General features: G+C 40.7%; 1 protein-coding gene across 6 annotated transcripts in view; it reads right to left on the bottom strand.

Annotated features, from left to right (window-relative positions):
• The window catches only part of PTPN13 (protein tyrosine phosphatase non-receptor type 13), a 115,711-nt gene that overhangs the window by 68,295 nt on the left and 23,709 nt on the right, over positions 1–23,707 (bottom strand). For all 6 annotated transcript variants that reach the window (XM_048303722.1, XM_048303721.1, XM_048303723.1 and 3 more), the window contains exons 2-6: positions 18,734–18,853; positions 10,927–11,096; positions 7,168–7,233; positions 4,338–4,523; positions 1,273–1,366 (exon numbers count right to left, since the gene is read on the bottom strand). In XM_048303722.1, coding sequence (XP_048159679.1) covers positions 1,273–1,366; positions 4,338–4,523; positions 7,168–7,233; positions 10,927–11,096; positions 18,734–18,848 — 631 coding nt within the window. In that variant the 5' untranslated portion in view covers positions 18,849–18,853. The remainder of the gene's footprint in view (positions 1–1,272; positions 1,367–4,337; positions 4,524–7,167; positions 7,234–10,926; positions 11,097–18,733; positions 18,854–23,707) is intronic.

Raw genomic sequence — 23,707 nt, 5'->3', positions numbered from 1 at the left:
CAGTCCCAAATCCTGTATTTCTAAAAGATCTCCCTATTGCTACAGAAATATTCTGGAAAAGAAGAAGAAAAAAAAAACAGTAAGAAAACAAAACCCCTGAGAAAGCAGTCAGAACAGTGAATTTGTGCCAGAAAATGAAGAAACAGCTTGTACCAGAAACTGTTCCTGAACACATAGTGCCGTACTGGAAGGGCTGACAACCACTGCCATAAGTGTTTTATATCAAGCAGTAGCCTAATCTAGCCCCATCTCAAAGAAAAAAAAAAAAGAAAAAGAATCAATAAAGGAAGACCACCAATCCTTTGCCAGACTTGTACCTAACTTTTGCAGTTTGTATTGCCACTGACAGCTCCATGGGTTATTTCAGCTCCTGCAATTCCCTGCACTCTTGCTTGACACAAAACTAAAGAAGTGAGGAGCAACTCAAGCACATAAGCAACGTATCTTTGTTGCAATGACTTACACTGGTCCAAGCTGATGCCTTATAAAAGGCTCCACCTCAGCTCCACAATTCTTTCAGAAAAATCAGAGACCAGCCTTTTGGAAGAATATATCCTCTCGTCTGAAAAGCCTAGCACAGAGCTGATGCTGCCAATGACCTTAAACAACAACATCTATGACCTTAAACAACAAAAAATCACGGCAAACATCAGCATTCAACCTACATCACTTTATCCTTTTTCCTCCACAGTGGCAATAGCAACTGTCTGTCTCCTCCCTGGTCTCCCAGTTTCCTCTTTCCTTACTTCCCTGAAGTAAAGTACAGCCCTGCCTGGCCTCCATATCTACCTCACACTGTCAAAGCATAGCAGAACTGTGATGGAACATATATCACTTCTCTTCAGAAAAAAAGAAAAGGCAGCAAAAAAAGCTTTGTGTGCAGGGAAAAGAGTCCAGGGCTGCCCTGGAAGCAGGGAGAGATGTTTTGTGCAATTAGAGTTAAGATGAGAGAGCAGAGTCCACAGGAAAGAGGCAACAAGGAAAAGCTGCTTCCTGCTCCTCTGGCTGACCGACTTTCAGCACCTCCTTTCTCCAGAAACAAAGTATTTGGCCAAGAACCTTTAAAACCTGTTCCTACCATAAGGACTGAACCAAAAGAAGATAAATATTTTCTTGAAACCATTATTCTCCTGTCACCATCATCAACATTTAGCTAGACACTGAACCATCAGAGAATTCTGTGAATGTAAGCAAGTCCTCCTCTATTTGATTTCTTTGCTTGCAAAATCTACCCAAACTTGGTCTTCCACAGGGCTGCAATGAAGCACTTACCTGTGGGAAGCCCTTTTCCCCTCAGCCTCTCCCGAATAGCCTGGCTCCTGTCTGGCTGCAATTTTCTATCTCCATTACAAGACAGCTGATCCATCTGCAAGAAAAGGCAGCAACATAAAGTCAAAATGTTGGAAGAGCTCATATTAGTATGAAACAAGCATTGTTTTTATGTAAATGCATGATATTAGTCAGTGCCAAACAGTTAAGTGCAGCACAGGCATTCAAACTTTTTAATAAAAAACTGATTAATCAGTGAGAATATCCCCTAGAATTATCCATGTTTGAATAGTCTGTGCATTATTTTACAACACATTTGGTCTACCTTTTTAACACTAAGAATAAATTAAGTTCACAAGCATGTAACTTAAACACGTTCCACCCCTACAGCAAACTGAAGGAACAGCAACACTCAAAAACCATCTTCCATGATTACAATGTGACTAGAACTTGCCTAGTTCTACTGATGAGTTTTCTGTATAGCAGGAAGAACTGTCTTGTACCCTCACAGGACTTACTGCACATGTCAAATCACATGCAGGCATTTGTGAGGAGTTTCTGTTGCCCCTCAGGCACATTCCTTTCATGTGTCAGGCTTAACTACTCCCACCAACTCTTCACTCAACCTTTTTCTTTTAAAATCACTACTTCCCTAGGAAAAACTTTCACATGTATAATCATTCAAAGAAGAGTTTATTTGCTACAATGAAACATTTTTAGTGAGATCTTTTGATATAGTGGGAGCATAACCTGGACAGCAGCTTAGCTGAGAGGAGGGAAGGTGAAATCAAACAGACTTCACAGTTAAAACACAACTCAGTTAACATTAAACAGACTGAATCAGCCTTGGGCTATATTGCCCTTTACAAGGCATATTAACATGGCAAATGAAAACATTCAAATGGGACCTCTCAGCTATGCTTCAGACACCACCAAATGACCAGTTACAGAGATAAGACCACTTGAGCCTTTGATAAGGCCCATCAAGATTAGAGGCATGCCAACCTTGGAATAGTAAGTTGTACTCTGCCTCTAAAAAACCAAAATTTATACATTTTTCTTGTTAACTTAAAAAATTCTAGCACACATACAGAGCACTGAACATTAAAACCAGCAGGGATGGCTGGCTAAGGTGCACAAAAACCTGGCAGCACAGCTATGCTGTCACTGTTCTGTCAACTCTTGGTTTTTTTCTTGTCTTCTTGCAAAGCCAGTGCAGTGACACGTTCAGAATTGAAAAGGTTACTGGCAGGGGAAATGAGCAAAGCTTCAGCAGTGGATAACTGCTAGTCCCACTCCTTCATTAACAACATGGACAGGAGATGTGAGCCCACTTGCTGGATTCAGGTCTCCACTGGATTTCAGTACAAGCATTTGGGAGCACTGTCACTGTCTTTGGCAGGATGGTCTGGATCAGTCTGCCGCACTAACCCCAGACTCCCTGAAAGCCTGCTGACAAGAACAAGAGGAGGGAAAGAAGAAAATGTGCTAAGCTGAAATGACCATCAACAACTTGGAGAATAATGACTCACTTTCCAGAGTGGCTGTTTCTATAGCTTGTGGCCTGATGTAAAATTGGATCTTTATTTTAACACTGATGAAGGCCCTGTAGCCCTTTATTCCACTGAACCACAGACTAATTCCACTTGGCAACTACACAAGACTTCAGACACTACAGTAAGGAGCACTGGACTGACAGACATACCTCACACACTAGACAATGCTTCATGGAGCTCAGGCTCAGCACTGTTTCTGGAGGCTTGGCATAATCAGCTGCTGTCAAATATTAGACAAATGCAGGGAACTCTCGCTTTCTGCAAGCATTTCCAAACCAGATATATGAAGAAACTATCTAACAATTAGATCATAACTTTTTTTTTTATAAAGAAAAGGAAGCATCAGCAAATTAAACATTTTTCATGCCATGTCAGTGCTGCCTCTCTAGACACCAATTTTTACATGGACCTGCTGGGGTGAGTCCAGAGGAGGGACATCAAGTTGATTAGAGGGCTGGAGCACCTCTCCTATGAGGAAAGGCTGAGAGAATTGGGGTTGTTCAGGCTGGAGAAGAAAAGGCTTAGGGGTGACCTAACTGTGACCTTCCAGTACCTGAAGGGAGCCTACAAGAAAGATCGAAAGAAACTATTTACAAGAACACGTAGTGACAGGACAAAGGAAAATGGCTTCAAACTGAGAGTGGATTTAGATTAGCTATTAGGAAGAAGTTCTTTACTGTGAGGGTGGTGAGGCACTGGCACAGGTTCCCCAGAGACGTTAAGGATGCCCTTTCCCTGGAAGTGTTCAAGGCCAGGCTGGATGGAGCTCTGAGCAACCTGTTCTTGCAAAAGGTATCCCTGACCATGGCAGGGAGGTTGGATCTAGCTTTAAGGTCCCTTTTAACCCAAACCATTCCACGGTTCTATGACAATTTACGGTCTTCATTTATTTACTTAAAATTATTTAACTATTCTGAAGTTATGCTGTAATGGTTTAGGTGAAGAGAGACGTTGCCCATCAGGAATAGTAACTTTGTGAGATGAGTTCACATAACTTCTTTCACTTCTAAAAACAGTTTGGTCATTATTACTCAATAAAATCATCCACAATTCTCATATTCAAGAGCTGAGCAGAAGTGCAAGAGAATTGGCACACTGCCTAATCAGTCCTTCTTTCTGTTAATAAGCAACTCCCAAAAAGTCAAGCATAAATTCAAGATAAAGTAAACTCACAGCAATAATTTCTGAAGCATTTCGAGTAGCAACAAGTCTAAGGCTTGCCCTACAGTTCATTACCTTGTTCTTCTGTTTCTTCCTACCTTTTTTTTAATGAAGACAGTTCACAAAATGACCTCCTCAGAAACTCGTGAATGCATGTTCCAGGAGGAATTGTCAAGAGAACAGACTGCTACATGGGGAGAGAAGCAGTTCTCTCCTTTCAACACTCACCCTTGTCAAAATTGCAACATATCAAAACAAGAGGAAGAATGACTGCAGAGTGACTGTGAATTAGCACTTTTGCTCTTTTCCTGCTCACCTTTACTATTTCCTCAAACGCTGACACAGACTTACCCCAGACAGGCTTCCCAGAACAAGTCTGACCAGCTGCTTCACATATGAAAAAGAAGGGGCACAGTTGCTGTTCCTTATGTGGGCACTGCAGGCATCCAGAACAGTCCGTACAGACACACGGGCATAAATGACATCCTCACACATGCCCAGCAGTATGCTGTTGAGATGGTCTCCAAGCTTGATAGGCTAGTGACAAACAAGGACAGGGGACACAGGAGAATCAGTTTTAGCAGTGACTTGGGGAACACTCAGAAACAAAAGACATTCAATAATGTACAGTACCTATTCATGAGACTTATTGCCTACATTATGTGAGTGCCAATTTGGAAGTCACCACCTAGGTGGTGGAAAACATAGTGGCTGTAGAACAGGAGACAGGCATTTAGCCTCTGGATTCAACTCCTCTACAGCAATCTGGCCTAAACAAGCTGCCTGATCTGTAAGGTCAGGACACCAATGCTTTCCTCTCAAATGCTTAATGAAAAAGTAAAAATAAAATGAAAGGGAAAAGGTTCAGAGAAGCTTTATTCCTTGATTTTGAACATTCTGCCAGTCAGGAGAATAAAACTCAATCCTCATTACTCTAATTTGGAGCAACCCTCTATGTTCATTTTCTACAGTTCTTCACCTCACCAATACTTTGCAGCAGATGTGTTAGCATTTCCAAATTCTAGTGACATCACCAAACAGTATCAACAAAAATTAAGGAATAAAACAACCAAGCCACTGGTTAATGAAGCAGAGCTTCCTAACTGCAGGACAACACCCATACAGTCTAAAAAAGTAAATCCAGATGTCTTTCTGCTCTCCCCATTCAGTGAATGCAGACACCGTATGTGGAATATCACTCCCCAGGGTATGCAGCACTTGGTGATAACACTTGTTCTCAGATGCTGCACGCACTTGGGACCTGAGCTTTCTGATTTGCAACTCTCCCAAAGTGGGTGGTTACTCACAAACACTGTCAAGCTTATTGCATCACAGAGTGCTTCAAACAATTGCAATCTTTCAATCTTCCCCATGTGAGCACTCTTAAGGTGAGCCTTTAAAAGGCACTCTGGACCACCCCGATTTAATTAATGTAGCCTTTTCCCATCTATCTGTTTATCACTTCTAACTAATCATAAAAATCACGTATGTGAATAAGATATGAATCTCATGTTCAGCCACACTCCCAGCAGAGAAGCAGCTCATTAACGAATGCAGGCAGACAAATACAGAAAAGTATTAAAAAAAGGGGGAAATCTGCACATGCAAATTAACACTCAAAAGTAATGCCATACACAAGACTGTCCTTTTGCCTACACTAACTCCACAGGACAGAGGATCCACCTGACAACATCCCAAAAGCAAATTCCTTCCAGGCCTCCCCCCCACACACTGTCTTCGGGAAAATACTCTTTTATTAACAGGTAGATGCCTTCCCACTGCATTACTGAGAAACTGTTGCTACACTCTTAACACCAAAGTAAGAAACAAAGAGAACAGGGACTAAAATTCATGCCTACATTCCTCTCAACACCTATCTCTACCTACTTTAAGTCACTCTCCTACTACTGCTGAATACTGCTCCTCTCATCTCCTACAAGACAGGAAAGCAAAGGAAGAGAAAAGCCCTAGTTATCTAGGAAAACACTAAGGCTTTTGGGACAGGCACAGTAGGCCTTATAAGCAGGTACCCTAAACAGTCAGAGTTTCAAAGTTTTTTACCTCACTTAGCTGCATTCAGGCAGCTACTTCCAAGTAAGTACAACTGAGATCCCAACTACCACTCTGTTAAAGAAAATACTAGGAACTGAATGCCTAAAATGCTGAAGTCATTAAAAATTTCCTTCCTTAGTCTTATACATAACATCAACTAGTAGGAACAAATCCAAATATGAACCACAAATTGCTTCTTCCACAACTGCAAGTCCATCATTAAATGCTTTTTCAGAAGCATTTCATCTTATTTTCACTCTTTTAGATATTTACTTTTAAAAGTTTAACTGGGGGCAGGGAAGGAGCACTCAGGAAGATAATGAATCACATTTATCTTCAGTCAGTTTTGGCAAGACAGTCTAAGAGCTCTGCTGGGTGTGTAAAATAACCACATTGAGCAATAACACTCAGCTCTACGCAGTCCGCAACTGCATCTGCATTGACTGACAAGTCAATAGCAAGAGTCTACTCCCTGCTCCGAACAATTCATACCCTTTCTTGGCCATTGTGAAAGGTAGGTATCTATATGTGCCAAATCCAGACTCACAGAAGCTATGGCAGCATAGAGAACAAGTTGTTTTGTTATGTGTAAAATAAGTGTGTTACTTCAATACTTGTTTTCATATAAGCCTAAACCAAAACAAATTATTTTCTCCTTTGTCAGCAGCTTGAACTGCTGTCTTTCAGCCTGTGGCATTACAGGCTAGACTAGGCCAGATACATCTTCATGGAAACTAACAGAAATGTACTATCAGCACCTTCTCCCTGCAAGACAACACCACACTTCACAAGAAAAAGCTCCAAGTATAGGAAAGAAAACTTCTGTACTGTGCAGTGACTGCACATTGGAACAGACTGCCCAGAGAACCTGTGGAGTCACCTCACTGAACCATGTGGACACAATCCAGTGCCAGGTGCTCTGGGATCACCCTGCTTGAGCAGGGAGGTTGGACCAGATGAACCACTGTGGTCCCCTCCAACCTGACCCATTCTGTAAAATTCTGGGAAAGGCACCTTTCTCCTAAACGTCTCAGTATGACAACCCTGCCCTGTAAACTTAAATGCAGAGTCAGTCCAACGATATCAAGTCTGAAGTTGCAATATTAAACAAAACCAAATCTAAACTTACCTGACTTTGAGGAACTTCGTGGTCAGCTCCCCAAAAGAGTGCCATACCAAGAGAATAAATATGGACCTGCCATAAGACACAAGATACTTGTCAACTAATTGAACAGGAATGGAAATGCAAAGCAGACTTTTAAAGGAGAGCAACTAGCTTAACATCATTTTGCTTATAAATACATTTCTGGTATTTAAGCTCAGTTGTCTTTCAAATCCTACTTCTCCTTTACATGAGGTTCAGAGAAGTAAATCCTACTGCTACAAAATACACTGCATCTAATTAGTGCCCCCATCTTCTCTGTTCAATTTTAAGCTTTCATCTCACATTGAAGCCAGAAAGTCATGTAATCCATACAATCAGCCTGGTGTGGGGTAAAGACTGCATGGTTGTGCCCAAGGATCCTTAAAATTTGAGTGTGAAAGTAAGGCAGACCTTAGCACGACTCAAGCAGGGGGCTATCCTAATGAGATTACTAAGATTGGGATCAAAGGAAAAAGAAGGAATGAACAAAACAATATAAACATTTAAAGCAGTACCTTAATCAATAACTGATATTTTAAGGTACGAATACATTAACCATTACACATTATAATTAACGATTAATATATCTTCAACATAATACACCCATCAGTACAGGGAATAAAACCTTTAAATACTGCAGAATTAAGAGCACAAGCACATGCTGGCTCTGTAGGTGACTGTCAAAACAAAACAGGTAAGTGTAGAAAGAAAGCACAGTTTTTCTGGACTGTATAAGTAATGTACACTAGTGACGGCTCCCTATACCATGTTATTAGTAATACTTATGTTACTTAAAGCAACAAATTTATTGAATAACTCTGAAGGCAATGAACAACAATTACAAGGACAGAGATAAAATAAAAGTTCACTTAAGTCAGCCTCTTCACCAAAGCAAAACATCTTAGTTAAGTTCTAGATATATAAATTGACAAAAATCTGAACAGATTAGGACAGTAGTCAGAAAAATGCATCAGGGGTTCTCAGTTAATACCACTGCCCCATTCAATCAGAAACATTCTCTTTCAAATACTGAGAAAATTGCTCTTTATCTGGTTTATTACCCATTACCCTTTCAACTGAAATGCTACAAAGTCTTCCTTATATATCAAGATATACTGCAGCTATGCAGAAAGAGGTGAACATGCTTTCAGGGCAGTAATGAATGCAAAAAAAAACCTTTTCAGAAAAAACAGGCAACAAAACCCAAAAGAATCCAAAAGCAATCAAGAAAACAAACCCCAAACAAAAACAGAAGCTTGCCAACTCTTTCAGTCCCCCAATAATGCAACAACAGCAATTGAAAATACTATTATAAAATTAGTTACTTCTAATTAGAGACATTGTCATTGTCTTGAGTCTGTCAGTGTTCAAGAAAAATTTGGACAATGGTCAAATACATGATTTCATTTCTGGGTTGCCCTCTCTGGAATCTGGAGTTGGACTTGATGACTCCTTGACCCTTTCAGCTCAGGTTATTCCATCATTCTATGACTCTGCGCTTCAAAATAACAGAAGATATTTCCAAAAATGCTATGTGCGATCAGTCCTCTAAACTAAAACATGCTACTCTACTAATCTATCTGAAAACAGCTTTCAAAATAAAAGCATTTATTCAAAAATTGTAATTAATTTCTGTACTATGATACTTTAAATATGTTCCACAATATATAAATCAACATGAAATTAATTTCCCAAATCAATCTTCATTCTAATATTGAATGGTTTGGTTACTCTATTTCCAATAAGCCTGCAGTTACCTCACACGTATTTGGATTCAAGCTGACTGTGTGTCTTGGAATCAAAAGGGTATTCACTTATTGACGATAATTTTTTTTAGCATTTCTCGTGAATACACTTAACTTGTATTAGCAAACACAATCATAACTGAAAAGACAAATGCAACCCCGTCACTGTCTGATACAAGGCCTTAAAAAACAAGGTATTTTTCTGCTTCAGCAGCTTTTAGTAGAACAATCAAAAAGGAAAACACCAATGATTTCCAGTAAATGAATTCAGTGAACTACAGCCAGTTGTGACAGAAGAAAAAAAAAAAAGTTTAAATGTGTTAAAAGTTACCACAGTCAGCAAAGCAAGATCTGATTCTGTGATCTAAGAAACATGAAGTCAACATACTCCTTACAAATAACCAGTGTACCACCTGATACAGAGTTTAACAGGAACGCAAAGGGAAGCAGTCAAAAAAAGAGGGATGCACGTATAAGGTATTTATCAGCCCTACGAACTTCAACGAATAAAGTCATAAAAGGACACTGGTTTTTGGACAAAGCTATGTTTCAGTGAGCTTTCTTCTTCCACATAAGGAAGTAGGTGGATCACCTTCCATCCAGCAAGCAAGGTTATGCTGACACCCGGAAAGTAATTCACACAGCCCTAACCAGAGAGGATTAGTTAGCGCTGCACACACACAGAGCGCCAGCATTTGGTCATCGCCTATTGATGTGCTCTGTGTTGGCGTTTACAGGCCACAGAGGTCCCTCTGAGGGTTTCCTTCCTAAAGATTAAGAAACACCACAGCATGGCTTTTCATAGTAACAGTCCTCCATTTATTTCAAAAAGAAAAAAAGTAGCATATTGAATACTGGCACAGAGCAAAGAATGCAATCAACTCTGACAAAGGTCACAAACTTGTCCCTTCAAAACTATTTTTTCTGCCATTTTTAAAGGCCTGTTTTGTACATTAACTTCAGAGTTGGCACTAGAGGTAACATTACTGTCTTCAAAAGCATTGTCCCTCTTGAAAGAAAATAAACAATTCCAGCAGTATGACTACAGAACTTGGCAGCTGCATCCTACATAACTGAACCTGAGTCTTCATTATGTCAGTGTTATTTTTATTCCTCTATTATTTCTCTAACTTTCAGCCTAGGTTTCTAATTGTTTATAGTTTTGACATAAATAAAACCGTAAACATATTTTATCATACCATTAATTTTGACAATATGCAGGTCAAGAAGGATGTCTAAAGGACTTGGGAGTAACAGAGGGTTTACAGTAGGTATTTGGTGATAGAGCCCTAAAGAAAACTGGCTATATACAAAAAGCTGTAAACACCAAATATTCAACACAGAAATACATGTTTTAATAGTCCTTGTGCACACAACAGCTACCCATGCCAATACCACTTTCCTCTGGAGTAAGAGCTGTTCTTCCTGGAGGAACACTGCCAAATGCCATAATTGTTCCCAGATTACAACACTGGCTGTGGCTAGCTTCCCTCTAAGGATTATTGATCCAGGGAAGCCAAGGAGATAGAAATAGCTCAGCTTCCTTTTCACTCCCACTGCTAAATATCTTTGACTAAGCCAAGGCAATGGTTTTCTGGGGAAAGTGTTACCATTTGCAACAAATTCTTAAGAGCACAGCTGAGAAGATACTCATTTTAACTGTACCTGTCAATGACCTGGAGGAGATCACATATACAAACATCATCTGTCTGAACATTTACCCTTGTGAAAGGGTTAAAAAGGAGAAGTGGAAATTCTGTGCAGCCCTTGCTCAAGTATGCACACGGCCAGGTGCAGTAGAGACTCTTCCTCACAACTGCATACAACTATAATTCCACTTTTACCAGGAAAAACAAAGTAGGAGGATCCCTCCCCTCCTCACAAAAGAAATTACACGAATCACAAACCATGGGGAGATAAAAAGGACAGTTTAAAGCTATTTTGTGAAGGGATCAACAGCAAAACACCAGAGCTGTCTGCCAAGGAAGAGGCACTCTACCTTTTCAACATCTGACAGGGATGACAGCGAATGGTTCTGCAGAACCTCTGGTGCTGTGAATGCTCGCAGGTCTTGTTGGGACACATTTTCATCAGTAAATGACACACTGCCAGATGGAAGCAACAGGAGAGACCATGGAGAAATGATGAATCCCAGAGCAGCAGGATCAGCTGTAATTGAAAAGGGAAAAAAAAACCAAAAACCACCCTGAAAATGAAGCAATGTTGTGTTTGATGCCCTTGCTTGATGTTCTTTTATTATCAGCCTACATACTATTAGTGGAATAGATTCATACTTCCTTTTCCACCTGCGGTGTTTCGTAACCACAACAACCACCTCGATTTTAATCACACTGAGGAGTAACACCTATCTTTTATGACTGTTCTTATTCATAACAGCAAGCTCAGGAAGAGCCTGCTAAAATACTCACAAATCTTTCCCATCCTAAAGTTATTTCAATTATGCTACAGTTGACATATAAAATGTTCCCCTTCTGTAGTGCACATCAATAATGCTAATTCCTACAATAGAATGGAGTTTGCTCCTATACCATCATAGCATTACTGCAGCAGCAATGTTTTGAAGACAGTAGACAACATTAGTGGAGAAGGAAAATACTCATTAGAGTGGCTAATAGAAGGGGACAAAACAGAAGAGTTTTGTGGCACAGAAATCCTTTTTAGTCTAAAGCAAAAAAAAAATTAAAAATACCTGAAAATATCAAAACAAGCACTGAAATTGCAGAACCAAAAGTGATCTAGAATATGCAATTTGCCAGATAGATTTTTGATGTCCAATAATGCTGCTGTCAAACTACTGTAACACAAAAAGGCAGGAAAAATAAATACCATTTCCTTGAGTCAAAATATTTTTTCTACAACTCAAACATGAATCAACCCAATTTCACTGGAGGAGGCACAGGATTTTACCTAAGTAAAACTAAAAGTTAATTTTCATTTTTTCATAGGCAAAAAGGCAATATCTCTGTCTTCTGCTGCACAATATATCCAAGATGTGAGGAAACACATGTTTGAATGATACATCCTTTTCCCTTGACATTGTAAGGAAAACCAGCAGAATAATAATTTCCTCCTTCAGCATCACCATTAACATTTTCCACTCTCCATCTCAGGATATTCCTACAGTGCTGGTTCCTAGATTGCTGAACTATCTTGTAATCTAGAATATTTCTAATCTCCTAGGAAATGTATTAAATTACTGCTTGCAGGTATCAGGTGTAAAAGGATCTACCAAGTAAGTCCTTCAATTTTCTAACCCCACTTCCTTTGAAACAAACAGAGTAAGTGCTGTTCACTGTTGTAGCAGTAAGTTTAGATGTTAAATGAAAGAAACATAAAGATGGACAGACCATTCCTACTATATGTAACAAGAAAATACTACATTATATAGCAAGGCTTCCAAAAACATTTTTAGGAAGACTACCTTAGATGGCCACTGACTTTCAAAAATTATCCTGAGGGTAACTACTGGATTTTTCACCACTTCTGTGTGTATTCAACACTGATACAAAAACCCTAAACAAGCAACATCTTAAAATATTGTAAGATTTCTGCTTATAAGTCCCAACTCAAGAACCCTAGGAAATGTAGATGCTTTTATCTTAATTTAACATTTTGTATAATATTTGAAATGCATAAAAACTCTTCATATTCTGAAACATACTAAGACAAAAAATTGATTTAGTTTTGAGAACAATTAAAACCCCTCCCACAATTAGTCTGAAGTCTTCCCGATATTAATTTCAACAAACTTTAAAGCATTTGTCCCCTACAGATGTAGAGTCTGAATTTATTGATCCACCCCTACTCAAGAATCTTCATGACCTGAAGCAATGTAAAATTAATGTGACAAATAATAAGTTTAGAAAAGGGACTGGTTTTGCCAAACTCGCTCTATTGACATTTTTTTAGCTTCCTCTTTCAGTAGCTTACAACTAACATAGCAGATCATACTGCCCCATCCCAGCTCCAGGGAATCTAATCTATTGTTACAAAGGATGAGGACAAAACAATTAATTGTCCAGTTCCTTCCTTAAGGCGTGCATCATAAACCAAAATAACTGTCTCAAAGCTCCAACTAGGTAGACCTACCTAGGAAAATACTCTTCAGTAACATTACTCTTACTTTAACAAAAAAGTAGCAAAGATGCAATGTGTCAAATAGCCAGCAACTATAAGACAACAACAGAAACTATCTTCCAGTGATAATATTCATGTCATCTTCTGTTTAGGCTTTCAGAAGAATTTACAAGAGCAGTAAGGGTAACATACTCCTGAAAATACAGAGGAAAATGACAAAAAAACCCCCAACCCCTTTTTCTAAAAGCACTGGAATTCAGGATATGGCTCCTGGTCAATTTTCTATCCAACAGGTTTTCAACTGTGCTAGAGCTGCCAGCCTTCTGAGTTAATTCCAGAACTATGCAACTCGGTAACAAAACACTTGTGAGAGCACAGTATATCAAGCAGTGCCAAGACAGAGATAAATAGCGTGGTCTTACTTAAAGTGAGAGAGTGAACTGGCTTTAAACACAATAAAAACAGAAATAATCTTCAGCTACAGAGCATCTGCCAAACAAATGAGAGAAGGAAAAAGTCCTTTATGTGCTTTAACAGCATACAAATAGCCTAAGATAAAAAAGACCCACCATATTATAAGGGACATGAATACAAATATTTGAAATGGATCTATTTTACAATATTGATGGCAGGTAATTTTGAATTCCCAAGCTACAGTCACAATTCAAGTCAGTCCTTCAGGATCTTTTTCCCCCACTTCTCTCTTAGGCCTCAACCATTAGCACAGAACACACACATCGACAAAAATCTCTAAAAACCACAGAACAATCCAAAAATATACATGAGGTTTTCAACACCCATCATTGCTTCCCTCCGTAGCCCTCACTGAGACACGTAAAATTTCTCCTAGAGCAAAGGACCCTGAAAATGTGTATGCTCAGGCCAGGCTGGAGGCAGGCAGACCACTGACTCATCTGCAGCCTGGCCAGGATTATGCCAGCACACAGGACCACTTATGCTGTAAATCCTCTCCTCCTTGGGCTGGTGCAGCATGTCCCTGCATGCCTGGTGTGCAGGGCAAGCAGCACTGCAGTGTCTCTGCTCCCTTTCCTTTCGGCACAAAGGGATAGGAGAGCTCTGATGGGATACTGAACCCCTTGGAAAACTGAAATTTACTCTTTCCTGAGGATACTGGAGCAAGAAACAAGGTGAACAATTAATTTCTGAGATCACATATGTTGTCCCTGAACTGCCCCACAGTCAGTCTAACACCACACTACACTGTTGTGCTGACTACATCCAGCAGAGCTCTGCAAAGAGTGCACGTAGTCACCAAGCCTCTTTGGTGTGAGTAGGGTGGGTGGAGGAAGGGATGAGGAATAGAAACTAAAAATTTTTTAAATCCCAATAAAATTACAAAAGCTCAATCTCTCTCCTTCTCAGCAACCAAAAGATCAAATGTCACCAGATGATGGGGGAAAAAAAAAAATCATTCCCTAACAGTTACTGGCAAAGGGAAAAAGCAATCATTTATTGCCTGCCAACAAGGACTAGCTAGAAAATGAGGATTTGGGTTTTTACCCCTTCCTATGCATTTTTCCTCTTGTCAACCAAACCAATCCATTTCCTGCTCCATCCCAACTAGGTCTATGACTACTTTGGACTCACCACTAGTCCCCATCAGCACATTTCACACTTTGCCTTCCTTCTTTTCATTACACCTACTCAAGCTAAGCAGCTACAGTAGTTTGACTGTCAACAAGATTTACAGGTCCCTGAAAACCATAATCTTCTTTCTTCACATCCACTTTCAGATGATACAACTTTTCTTTACATAAATCATTTCCCACATACAAATTTGTAAGACATTCAACTTGCAAAGACTCTCTTTCTTTGCTCAACCTGTCTTTTTAATATCAGACTCACTTTCCCCCTTCTCTTCCCCCTTCATTTAGATACGTCTCCAAATTTAAGATCCAATTATTTTCAGAATCCTCAACGCACACTTTAGAATGGGAGTGGCTTAAGTGACATATGAAGGCTTTCCCACTTTCAAGCTTAGATAAATCTTTTCCAGTTAAACCTACCAAATTAGAGGGACGCCTGTTTTATAATTCTCAGCAGCAGCGAGCACAGCATTCTCCTTACGCTTATACACTCACATTTGAGATTACTTCAAAGACTTGTTCCTTTGACCTCATGGAGTTCTGAGTGCAAGATACAGCACGTCTGAAACAGCTGATACACTCTTTCAACAACAAAATAGTTATTGCAGATAATTAAACAGATGTAAGAGAAGGGCAGGTCTGGTATCGGCCTTTTCAAATCTCCAGATTAATCTCAACATCACCAGTGCAACTGATGTCAGATCTGCAAGTGAGTCCTAGATTGTCTTTCTCCTTCATTTAACAGCTTATGATATGCTGACAAGACAGCTACCAGAGTTGATCTTCTGAATTGGTGATTAGCAACTGGGCAATTCAATCCAAGCTTTCATTTTTTATAACTATAGAAATAAATTTGTGAAGTATTTTTAAGGAGTTCAACATCTGTTAGAATTGTAAATATGAAGAGGGATAAAAATATGCACATTTCTATATTTGTTGCTGAATCAGACATGATGTGATATGCAATTAACCATGTAAGACAATGGATTTTCATCCTGTGCATCTTTTATTCAGTGCTTTGATGGATAAGTAGACCCACTAAAAGACATGCACAACTTTTAAATATAAAGAAGCCATCAAATCTGTAACAGAAGCTTGTTTTGGACACTTTTTTCTAATTTCTAGAAACTAGCTTAAGTAAGAAATTAATTGAAGAACAGGTTCTCAGTTGACAGAGTAATAGCAAGATTTCCAACTTGAAATAAACTACCAAAACTCTACCAGGACTACATACATAAATGAATTATTACTTGGACTGGTAAATCCTTTAAGTTTGTGTGGTTCCTGGACTGGTGTGGAGAGGCTGCCAACAGGTAGCAGTTTAAGAGTTGACATGGCCTTTTTTATCCCCCTCATTTCAAAACAGCTGGAACACAGACTGTTGACCAATATGCCTTATTTAATTTTTTTGAAGAAACAATGTACAAAACACTCAGAAAACTTATATTTTGTTACAGAACAGCAAGTTCAGGGACTTCAGGACTCCGTACAGGAAGGAAGAACACTTTTGAGAGCTGGTCAAAGCTGAACACGCTGTGATCTTGCAGAAGCTAAAAGCTTGACCTATTGCCCTCTGCCCAGGAGCGATCAGTCAGTTCTGAAAAATTTTGGAAACTCATCCTCTGCCATAAAATAGCTCTTCCATGCCATATCCATGGAAGAAATGGGCCTGAAATTCGACCAAGGAAAACAAGATTTCTTTAGGATTCCCCATTTGCTACAAGTCCTCCACAAATAAAGAACGAAATTGAGTCAGACAAGCCTACAGGAACCTCCACATTTCCACATGGACATTCCTGCATGTCCACGACACCTTTACAACCCAGCATAGAAACTGATATTCAAGATGACAAAAAAAGTCTCTAGACTGCTTCATTAGTGAAGACAAACCTTCATTAAAGACTGTCTGGTTATTCAACTCTTGCTGGGAGGAATTAGATTACCTTTATCAACCTTAGCTACACAGAAAAGCTCTTTCATTTGAGTGTCTCTTGAAGTGTGTTTTACCAAAGGCTATATCCCAGGTTAATTAATAGCATGCAACTGAAAACAGTTTGCTGAACTAGCAGAAAAACAACTCAATAAAACAGCTTCACCTCCAAAAAAGAGACAGATTCTTCTGGCACTGATTTTATCTGAATTTGTGTTTTGGTCTTCACGGATAGGAAGCAAGATCAGAAGCTTCTGCCACCTTACCCAGTCCTTGCTGGCAAACATTCCCCTGCCTTAAAAACACATATCAGAAGTCCTGGGGCATATTTCTGTTTTGTGCTCTCATCTTTCAGTACTTGTTCTTCTGAAGGAGCGCTGACTGTGTTCTCATTGTGGATGCCTGCCTGCAGTCTTCATAGAAACTATGATAACTCTTCTGCACTACTCTCAGGACAAGAAAGGGTGAGCTCTTATTTTCAGTGGAGACTCCCTTCTGGAAAAAAATCTAGGACAAAATTTTAAGTGGTTTCACTGCTATGGGCTCATACAACTGCAATTTTGCAGGTGGATTAAAAGATGGAGCTTCATGTGTCAATTCCTGTAAAGTTTACAAGAGTAAACCTCTAATCATTCAAGATCCTTCTTAAGTCAAGGTCTTAACAACCTGCCCTCTTAAAAGAAATAATTCTCCTGACTGTCTCCAAGAGACAACAAAGAGTGAAAGAGAGAGGAAAGCAGATGCCAGCTTTCCCTTTCTTGCAATATGAGAAGCAGCAGGACAGGTCAGTTGGTCAAACTGCAACAATAAACTCAGCATTCCTAATAGGGAACGCTTTTTACTACACATGGCCTGTGAGAACACGGGTAAAGGGAAAAAGGTAAATTTGAATGGGATGTCAAAACTACCTATAACTCACCTACCAAAAAATACATTGGAGAAGTTGATAACATTCATATTTGTAAAGCTAAGTCAAGCTTGATCAGAAATCAAGCACCATATAGCAGGTTTTACCCACATCTGCCTTCTCTGGGGCCTGTGAAGTATCCAACAGTCCAGTTGAGACCAGTCTCAGAGGCTGCACAATGCATAAGACAGAACCAGTATCTGACTCAACAGATTGTCTAAACCAAATCTTAATAAAACCAACCCAAAACAACTTCAATGTTGAATCTTAATGAAATTCTACATCAAATACTTGCAAAAAATACAAAACATTTTTCCCTCAATAACAAAGATGTGCCCTTTGCATCGTAATGTGGCAAAACAATGACTATTTTCAAAGTGTGACCCTTTGCTTTTCATTAATAAAACTGAATAAGCTTACATATACATGCTTAGATACAAGGGGACGACCCCCCACAAAGGTGCTGAAATACTAGGTGCATCATGGGAATATATACTTTATCTGAGAACAAGTTAAAGATGTTACTGAAGTTCAATATTTGGGTTAAGCATTTATTGCTATTAAAAAAAGCAAGAAAGGGAGGGAAGGACCTTAAGGATTTACAGATTTTAAAGAAAAGGGAGGAAAATATAAGGAAGGGGAAAGGTTCCATATTGAGACCTAGTGCTAAAATGTGTATTATTAGCAGTATTTCAGATGCTCAACCTGGAGCCTACTAAGGTGGGAGGGGGGAGGGAGAAGAAATACTTGTACTCCTTTGAAGTCCAAGACAACACCACATTCCTCTCAGTAGCGTGTAGGTGTTGCCACTTGCATTCTGGGGGATCATACCTAGCCCTCTGGTCAAGTTTTCTGTTGTTCACCTTTGCCTCCCCTGAGACTGAATCTCTTCAGAGCACACTGGTCATGACTGCACAGTACTGTACCCATTTCTGTGCCCCCTTCGGTACTGAAGTGTTCCAATGGTCTCACACTTATTTATCACCTTTTTCCTGTGTTTTCAGCTCACTCCAATGAGTCTAAAATAATTGAAGTTACCGCCACAAGAAACGGGATATGCCACAGACTCTGGCAGAACTTGAAGTGATGGTTGAAAGCAACCTTTGGGCTGGGGTGCAGCGAGGCACTTACCCAGAGACAACTTAGGAGCAAGTTATTGTTTGGGTTTAGAGCCTAGGAAGGACAAGGCAGTTTACTTTTATGGCACCTGAGCATAACCAAGACGTTTCCAGCTCTGTATTCATCAGTCTTTAAAAACGCTTACCTTTTCGGAATAGTTCTTGAAGGCTCTCTGCACTTTGATTCAAAATAGCCCATATTTCCTCTTCCTGCAATGGTCCCCCCCGAACCTCCAGAGCCTCTGCTAGTGACACATGCATGTTACCTGGGAAATAAACAGACTGATGTAAGACTAAATAACACTTTTCTTCTCCTTGCATGCAGTATTCAAGTGATGCCTTTTCCCGGTCTTAAAATCAAGAGTCAAACATGGTTAGAAGGGAAAAAGGGATTTTACCTTGGTATTTATTTGAAGGATCCTTAGGTGCACATGACCAGGTTGAATGCACCCCAATGCACACCACAATGCCCACCCCCCAAAGGATCTGGTATAACATTATAGGTTTTACTAACTAGCATATCTATCAAAGATTCCCCAGTGAGAGGCTCGAGTGAGTGCCCCTCTCCCCAAGGAACCTTCCCCTGGATGGTTCTATCTTAGTTTACAGAATGTGTTCTGGAGAGGACCTTGGGGTCTTGTTGCAGTGGGGATCCTGCAACACGCATATATCAAACCAGGAGTCCCGTGGAAAGGAAATATATATGGACAGACAGATTCTTGATAGCTGTTTCAGAGAGATGTTTATTTCTCCAGCCGCATGGCCGGAGCTCTGCTGAGGAACTGTTCCAGTCACGGGACCAAGGGTCCTTCTCCCCGCGCAGGGAACACAAACCAACCAATGGGAACGAGACTGAGCAGGGGCAGGGAAACCCCGTGTCTGTGCCCTCAGGGCCCCTCTGCCAGGGCTACACGGCAGGGGAGGGACCCCAACACCTCACCCGTTTTATTTTAATAAAAGGAGAATGAAAACAACTGGATAAACATAACAAGAACAGTTTCAAAACAAAACAAGCCACCCTCCTGAGTCTTTAAATGTCCAAACAGATTCTCTGGAACATCTTAGGGCTGACAGAAGGGAGACAGAACTCTCTGAGCATGCTTTGTGGGGAAACTGAGGCAGGAGAGGGTTTAACTTCTTCCCTCCCCCTTTTCATCCCCCACTCGGCATTGGAAAGGGATTTTTGGGGAAACAATTGGCAAAAGCATGGTTTTGTGAGGGAAACCATGGATGAAAAAACGGATTGGGAATACACTGGGGGTAATAGGATATAGGGTAAAAGGGAAAGGTGGGATTAGGAAAGGGAAACTGTAGGGGGGGCTTACAATGGAGATATTGTCTAACATGACTACGATTTTTTGCATATATACTGCCTTTTACAGAAACACCATCAGGCCCAGTGACCTGTGATGCTTGTAACCCTTTTCTCCCTAGTACAATATTAAATTCCACCACCTCTCCATCTCCCAAGCTTGGGATGCATTTTTCAGGGTTATTCTTTTTAATAGCAGTTCTATGCACGAATATGTCTTGCTGGTTGTCACACCTTGTTATAAAACCATAATTTTGCTTAACATTATACCATTTTACTATCCCTAAGGTCTTAGTTGCTATGATCTTTTCCTTTTTCCGAGTGGCTGCTGTTTTCTGTCTCGCTGCGTCTTTGCTGTCTCTTTCGGTCGCTCCCGTGTTGGAATTGTCGGGGCTGCTGGTGCCTGCGCGCTCTTCCCGGGGTCGCGTTCGGGGCTGTGCGGGCCGGGCCGGGCCACGCCGCTCAGTTCTCCGTGCGTCGCCTCCTCTGGTCGCAGCTTCGCTGCCGATGCCGGGCGCTGCACCCACGTCTCGGCCGGGCCCCTGAGCGATGACTCCCCCGCGCTCTGCTCCAGCGCGCGTCTCGGCTGGGCACGGCTCCGCTCCACCGCCATCGCCGCCCGCCGCCGCCCGCGCGCCGCCCCTCTCGGTCGGGCGTTCACGGGGCTCGCTCCACCACGCACTGCACAGGACCGGGCAGGCACCGCCGGGTCCCGCCGCGCCTCGCTCCGCCACCGACACTGCGGCTCGCGTGGCTCCGCCCGCGCGCGGGAACTGCCTCGCTGCTGCTCGCAGAGCGCTCGGCGCACGTGGCCTGGGCCGCACGGTCCCTGCGCCACGCTTCCCTTCGCCAGGACACAGCTGACATTGCTCAACAGTCTCGGTAACTAAATAATATTCACGAAAATATTCTTCCATCGGCATATATTTTGACTCCAGTATTAACTGTGTCCAAACGGTTTTCCAAAAGCCCTTGGTAAGAATTAAATCTCAAGAAACATAGAAAAAGTTCTTAAACAACCATGCCAGGAAGTGTTTCAGTTCTTTTTGAGCTTGAATCAAGCTAAAATTTACAAATCGTTGTTCAAGAATCATTTTAAGTTTAAGATAAATGTCCATATGCGGCTCTGAGAGCCAAGAGTCTTCCCACGGTTCCTCCATAGTTTAGATATGGAATAGCAAAGCAAAACCAAGAAGAGGAATCCAAAGTTTCCAGGGTTTACTCACACAAATCAGTCGCTTAGGGATCGGGGATCGTTCTGCTCTCAAATCTCCACCATTTGTTGCAGTGGGGATCCTGCAACACGCATATATCAAACCAGGAGTCCCGTGGAAAGGAAATATATATAGACAGACAGATTCTTGATAGCTGTTTCAGAGAGATGTTTATTTCTCCAGCCGCATGGCCGGAGCTCTGCTGAGGAACTGTTCCAGTCACGGGACCAAGGGTCCTTCTCCCCGCGCAGGGAACACAAACCAACCAATGGGAACGAGGCTGAGCAGGGGCAGGGAAGCCCCGTGTCTGTGCCCTCAGGGCCCCTCTGCCAGGGCTACACGGCAGGGGAGGGACCCCAACAGGGTCTGGGGCATTTTGATCCCTAACTACGAAGCTTCTAAAATGTTTGTTAAGCTAGGAGACTCAACAAGTCCAAGAATGGAGGCAAAAAGCCAATACCATAAAAAGGTATAAACGGGGTATACAAGAAAAGGCAAAAAATCATCATGGCATCACAAGTAGTAATAACCCATGTTCAACCCTTAGTCACAAAAATTCTCCAGCATTAACAGAACCCACCAAATATAAATAATACAAAATGTTCACTATGGTGATAAAGAATTTTGAGCACCTACTCCAGAAAAACTCAGGCTAAGAAAATAATGATCTATATTAATGTTGTAGACTCTACATCGATAAACTCAACAAACTGGCATCAATCCATATGCTATGGGCAAGAGTTTGCTGTGTTTATAAAGATGACAGATCGATCAGTAGTTACAGGTTTATTAAAACAAATCAGCTATTAACACAATTTTGACAGGTTCAAGTCAGTGAAGCTGTTGGTAGGAAAGGAAGCTCTTCTTCCTTTCACAAGGTTGTTTATAGTATTTCACGATCATATTATGAGAAGCACTACCAGCAAACATGTACACAAGCAAAACAGCTATGGAACTGATAGTGAACTCCTCTGTTCAGCTTCTCCTTGCAGTTAAAAAAAAAGTAAAACTGTTAGTGGCACTCTACTTATTACCTCCCCAGAAAACATATCAAGGTTTCCTTCCCTGGATAAAAGAGGTTATGCTTCAATATTTTTTCAAAGAGCTAAACCATTTTGACCATACTACAATATAATGTTCTGTTGTCCAAAACCATCTTGAAAACTGAAGAACGCATCCTTAAATATTCTGGCAAAGTCAAAGCTTCATCCGTTTGAGCTCAGAGCAAATAACCCATGTGTCTACTTAATTACTCCAGCTTTCTATGGAATGTTCTCAGAATGAGCATTCATGCCAATTTATATTTCTGATTAGGATGCAGCTGCAGTGGCTTCTTTCTCTGCTTCTCTCCAAACCCCAGAGAATAAAATCTTGAGGCAGTGAGCTGTAGTACGAGCCTAAGGTGTACTGTCAGTCATCACTGGTAAGTTTGTTATGTCTCAAAGGCTCCAAAACTGCTGCTGGAAATGGAAAATACAGTTCCACAAGCAATGCTCATCGTCTGGAAATCAGTAATTGGTATCAACAGTTTTAGATGACCCAATGGTACTGCTGGAGGCTCCTCCCCCTTCCTTTAAATCACCTACCCAGAGCCTCCCCATCAGCACAAAATCCCGGCTCAGGTGTATGGATACTAACTCAGATATTAACCTAACAAATTTAAAGAGGGACAGGCTTACAGGCTATATTTAGTTTCCCAACTGTCTAGGCAGCTTCATGCCTTCCATGTCGTTTTACTTACAGATAACTAGGCTTATACACATATAATGGCAACATAAAAGGCTGAATATCCTGTAGTTTCTAACTGAAAACATGGGTTTTGACAGTACTTGCTAAAATACTAGCCTTTTCACCTAGAATTCCATACAACTACTGAAAAATTACATATTGCTGGCTGCTTTTCAGCACAGCTTATTTTTCCTTTTTTCACAACTTGCCAGTTTCCAGCATTCTATTACTGTGCGTATTTACTAAGCCAGATATATTTTCAACAATAAATGTTCAAAAGTCATCAACAAAAGACGATGGAAGGGAAAGCAAAATCAGATCACATTTAAAAGAAAGATGAAATCTGCATTCCCAAAGAGAAAAATAAATAAACCATTAAAAACACAAAGGTAGGGGCCAACACAGACTTGCAATAAATGGATGGAAAAGCAGAAACAAGTGTGTTTCGAGTCAGCATGATATTCACATACACCTGGCACAGAGCGAGTGCCTGGTCTATCATCTGCTCTAGGAAATTCTGTCATTTCATGCCACTGTCTCAAATTGCAGTATGTACATCTAGAATCAAGCTATCTGGATTATTCAGATTAAAAGATCTCATCTTCTCCTAGGGACTAAAAACACATGAACTGCAAATGAAAACTTTTTGCGATAAATATTTTAAAGGAGTATGCTGAGCATAACACCGACAATAACACCCTTTTCCCCATCCTGCAAAACCCTGAATCTTTTTCAGCCGTGATTAAATTGTGTGGACTGTTCTGTAGCAGATATAAGCCAATTCCCTATTTAACAGCACAACAGAGACCATAAGCGTGTCTGCTGAAACTCCCAAACACATTACATCCACAGCAAAAGAATCCTAC

This window comes from Corvus hawaiiensis, chromosome 5, assembly GCF_020740725.1.
Source record: "Corvus hawaiiensis isolate bCorHaw1 chromosome 5, bCorHaw1.pri.cur, whole genome shotgun sequence".
NCBI lineage: Eukaryota > Metazoa > Chordata > Aves > Passeriformes > Corvidae > Corvus > Corvus hawaiiensis.
The sequence above is the reverse complement of the archived record's forward strand: the minus strand, read 5'-3'. Positions and strand labels throughout refer to the sequence as shown.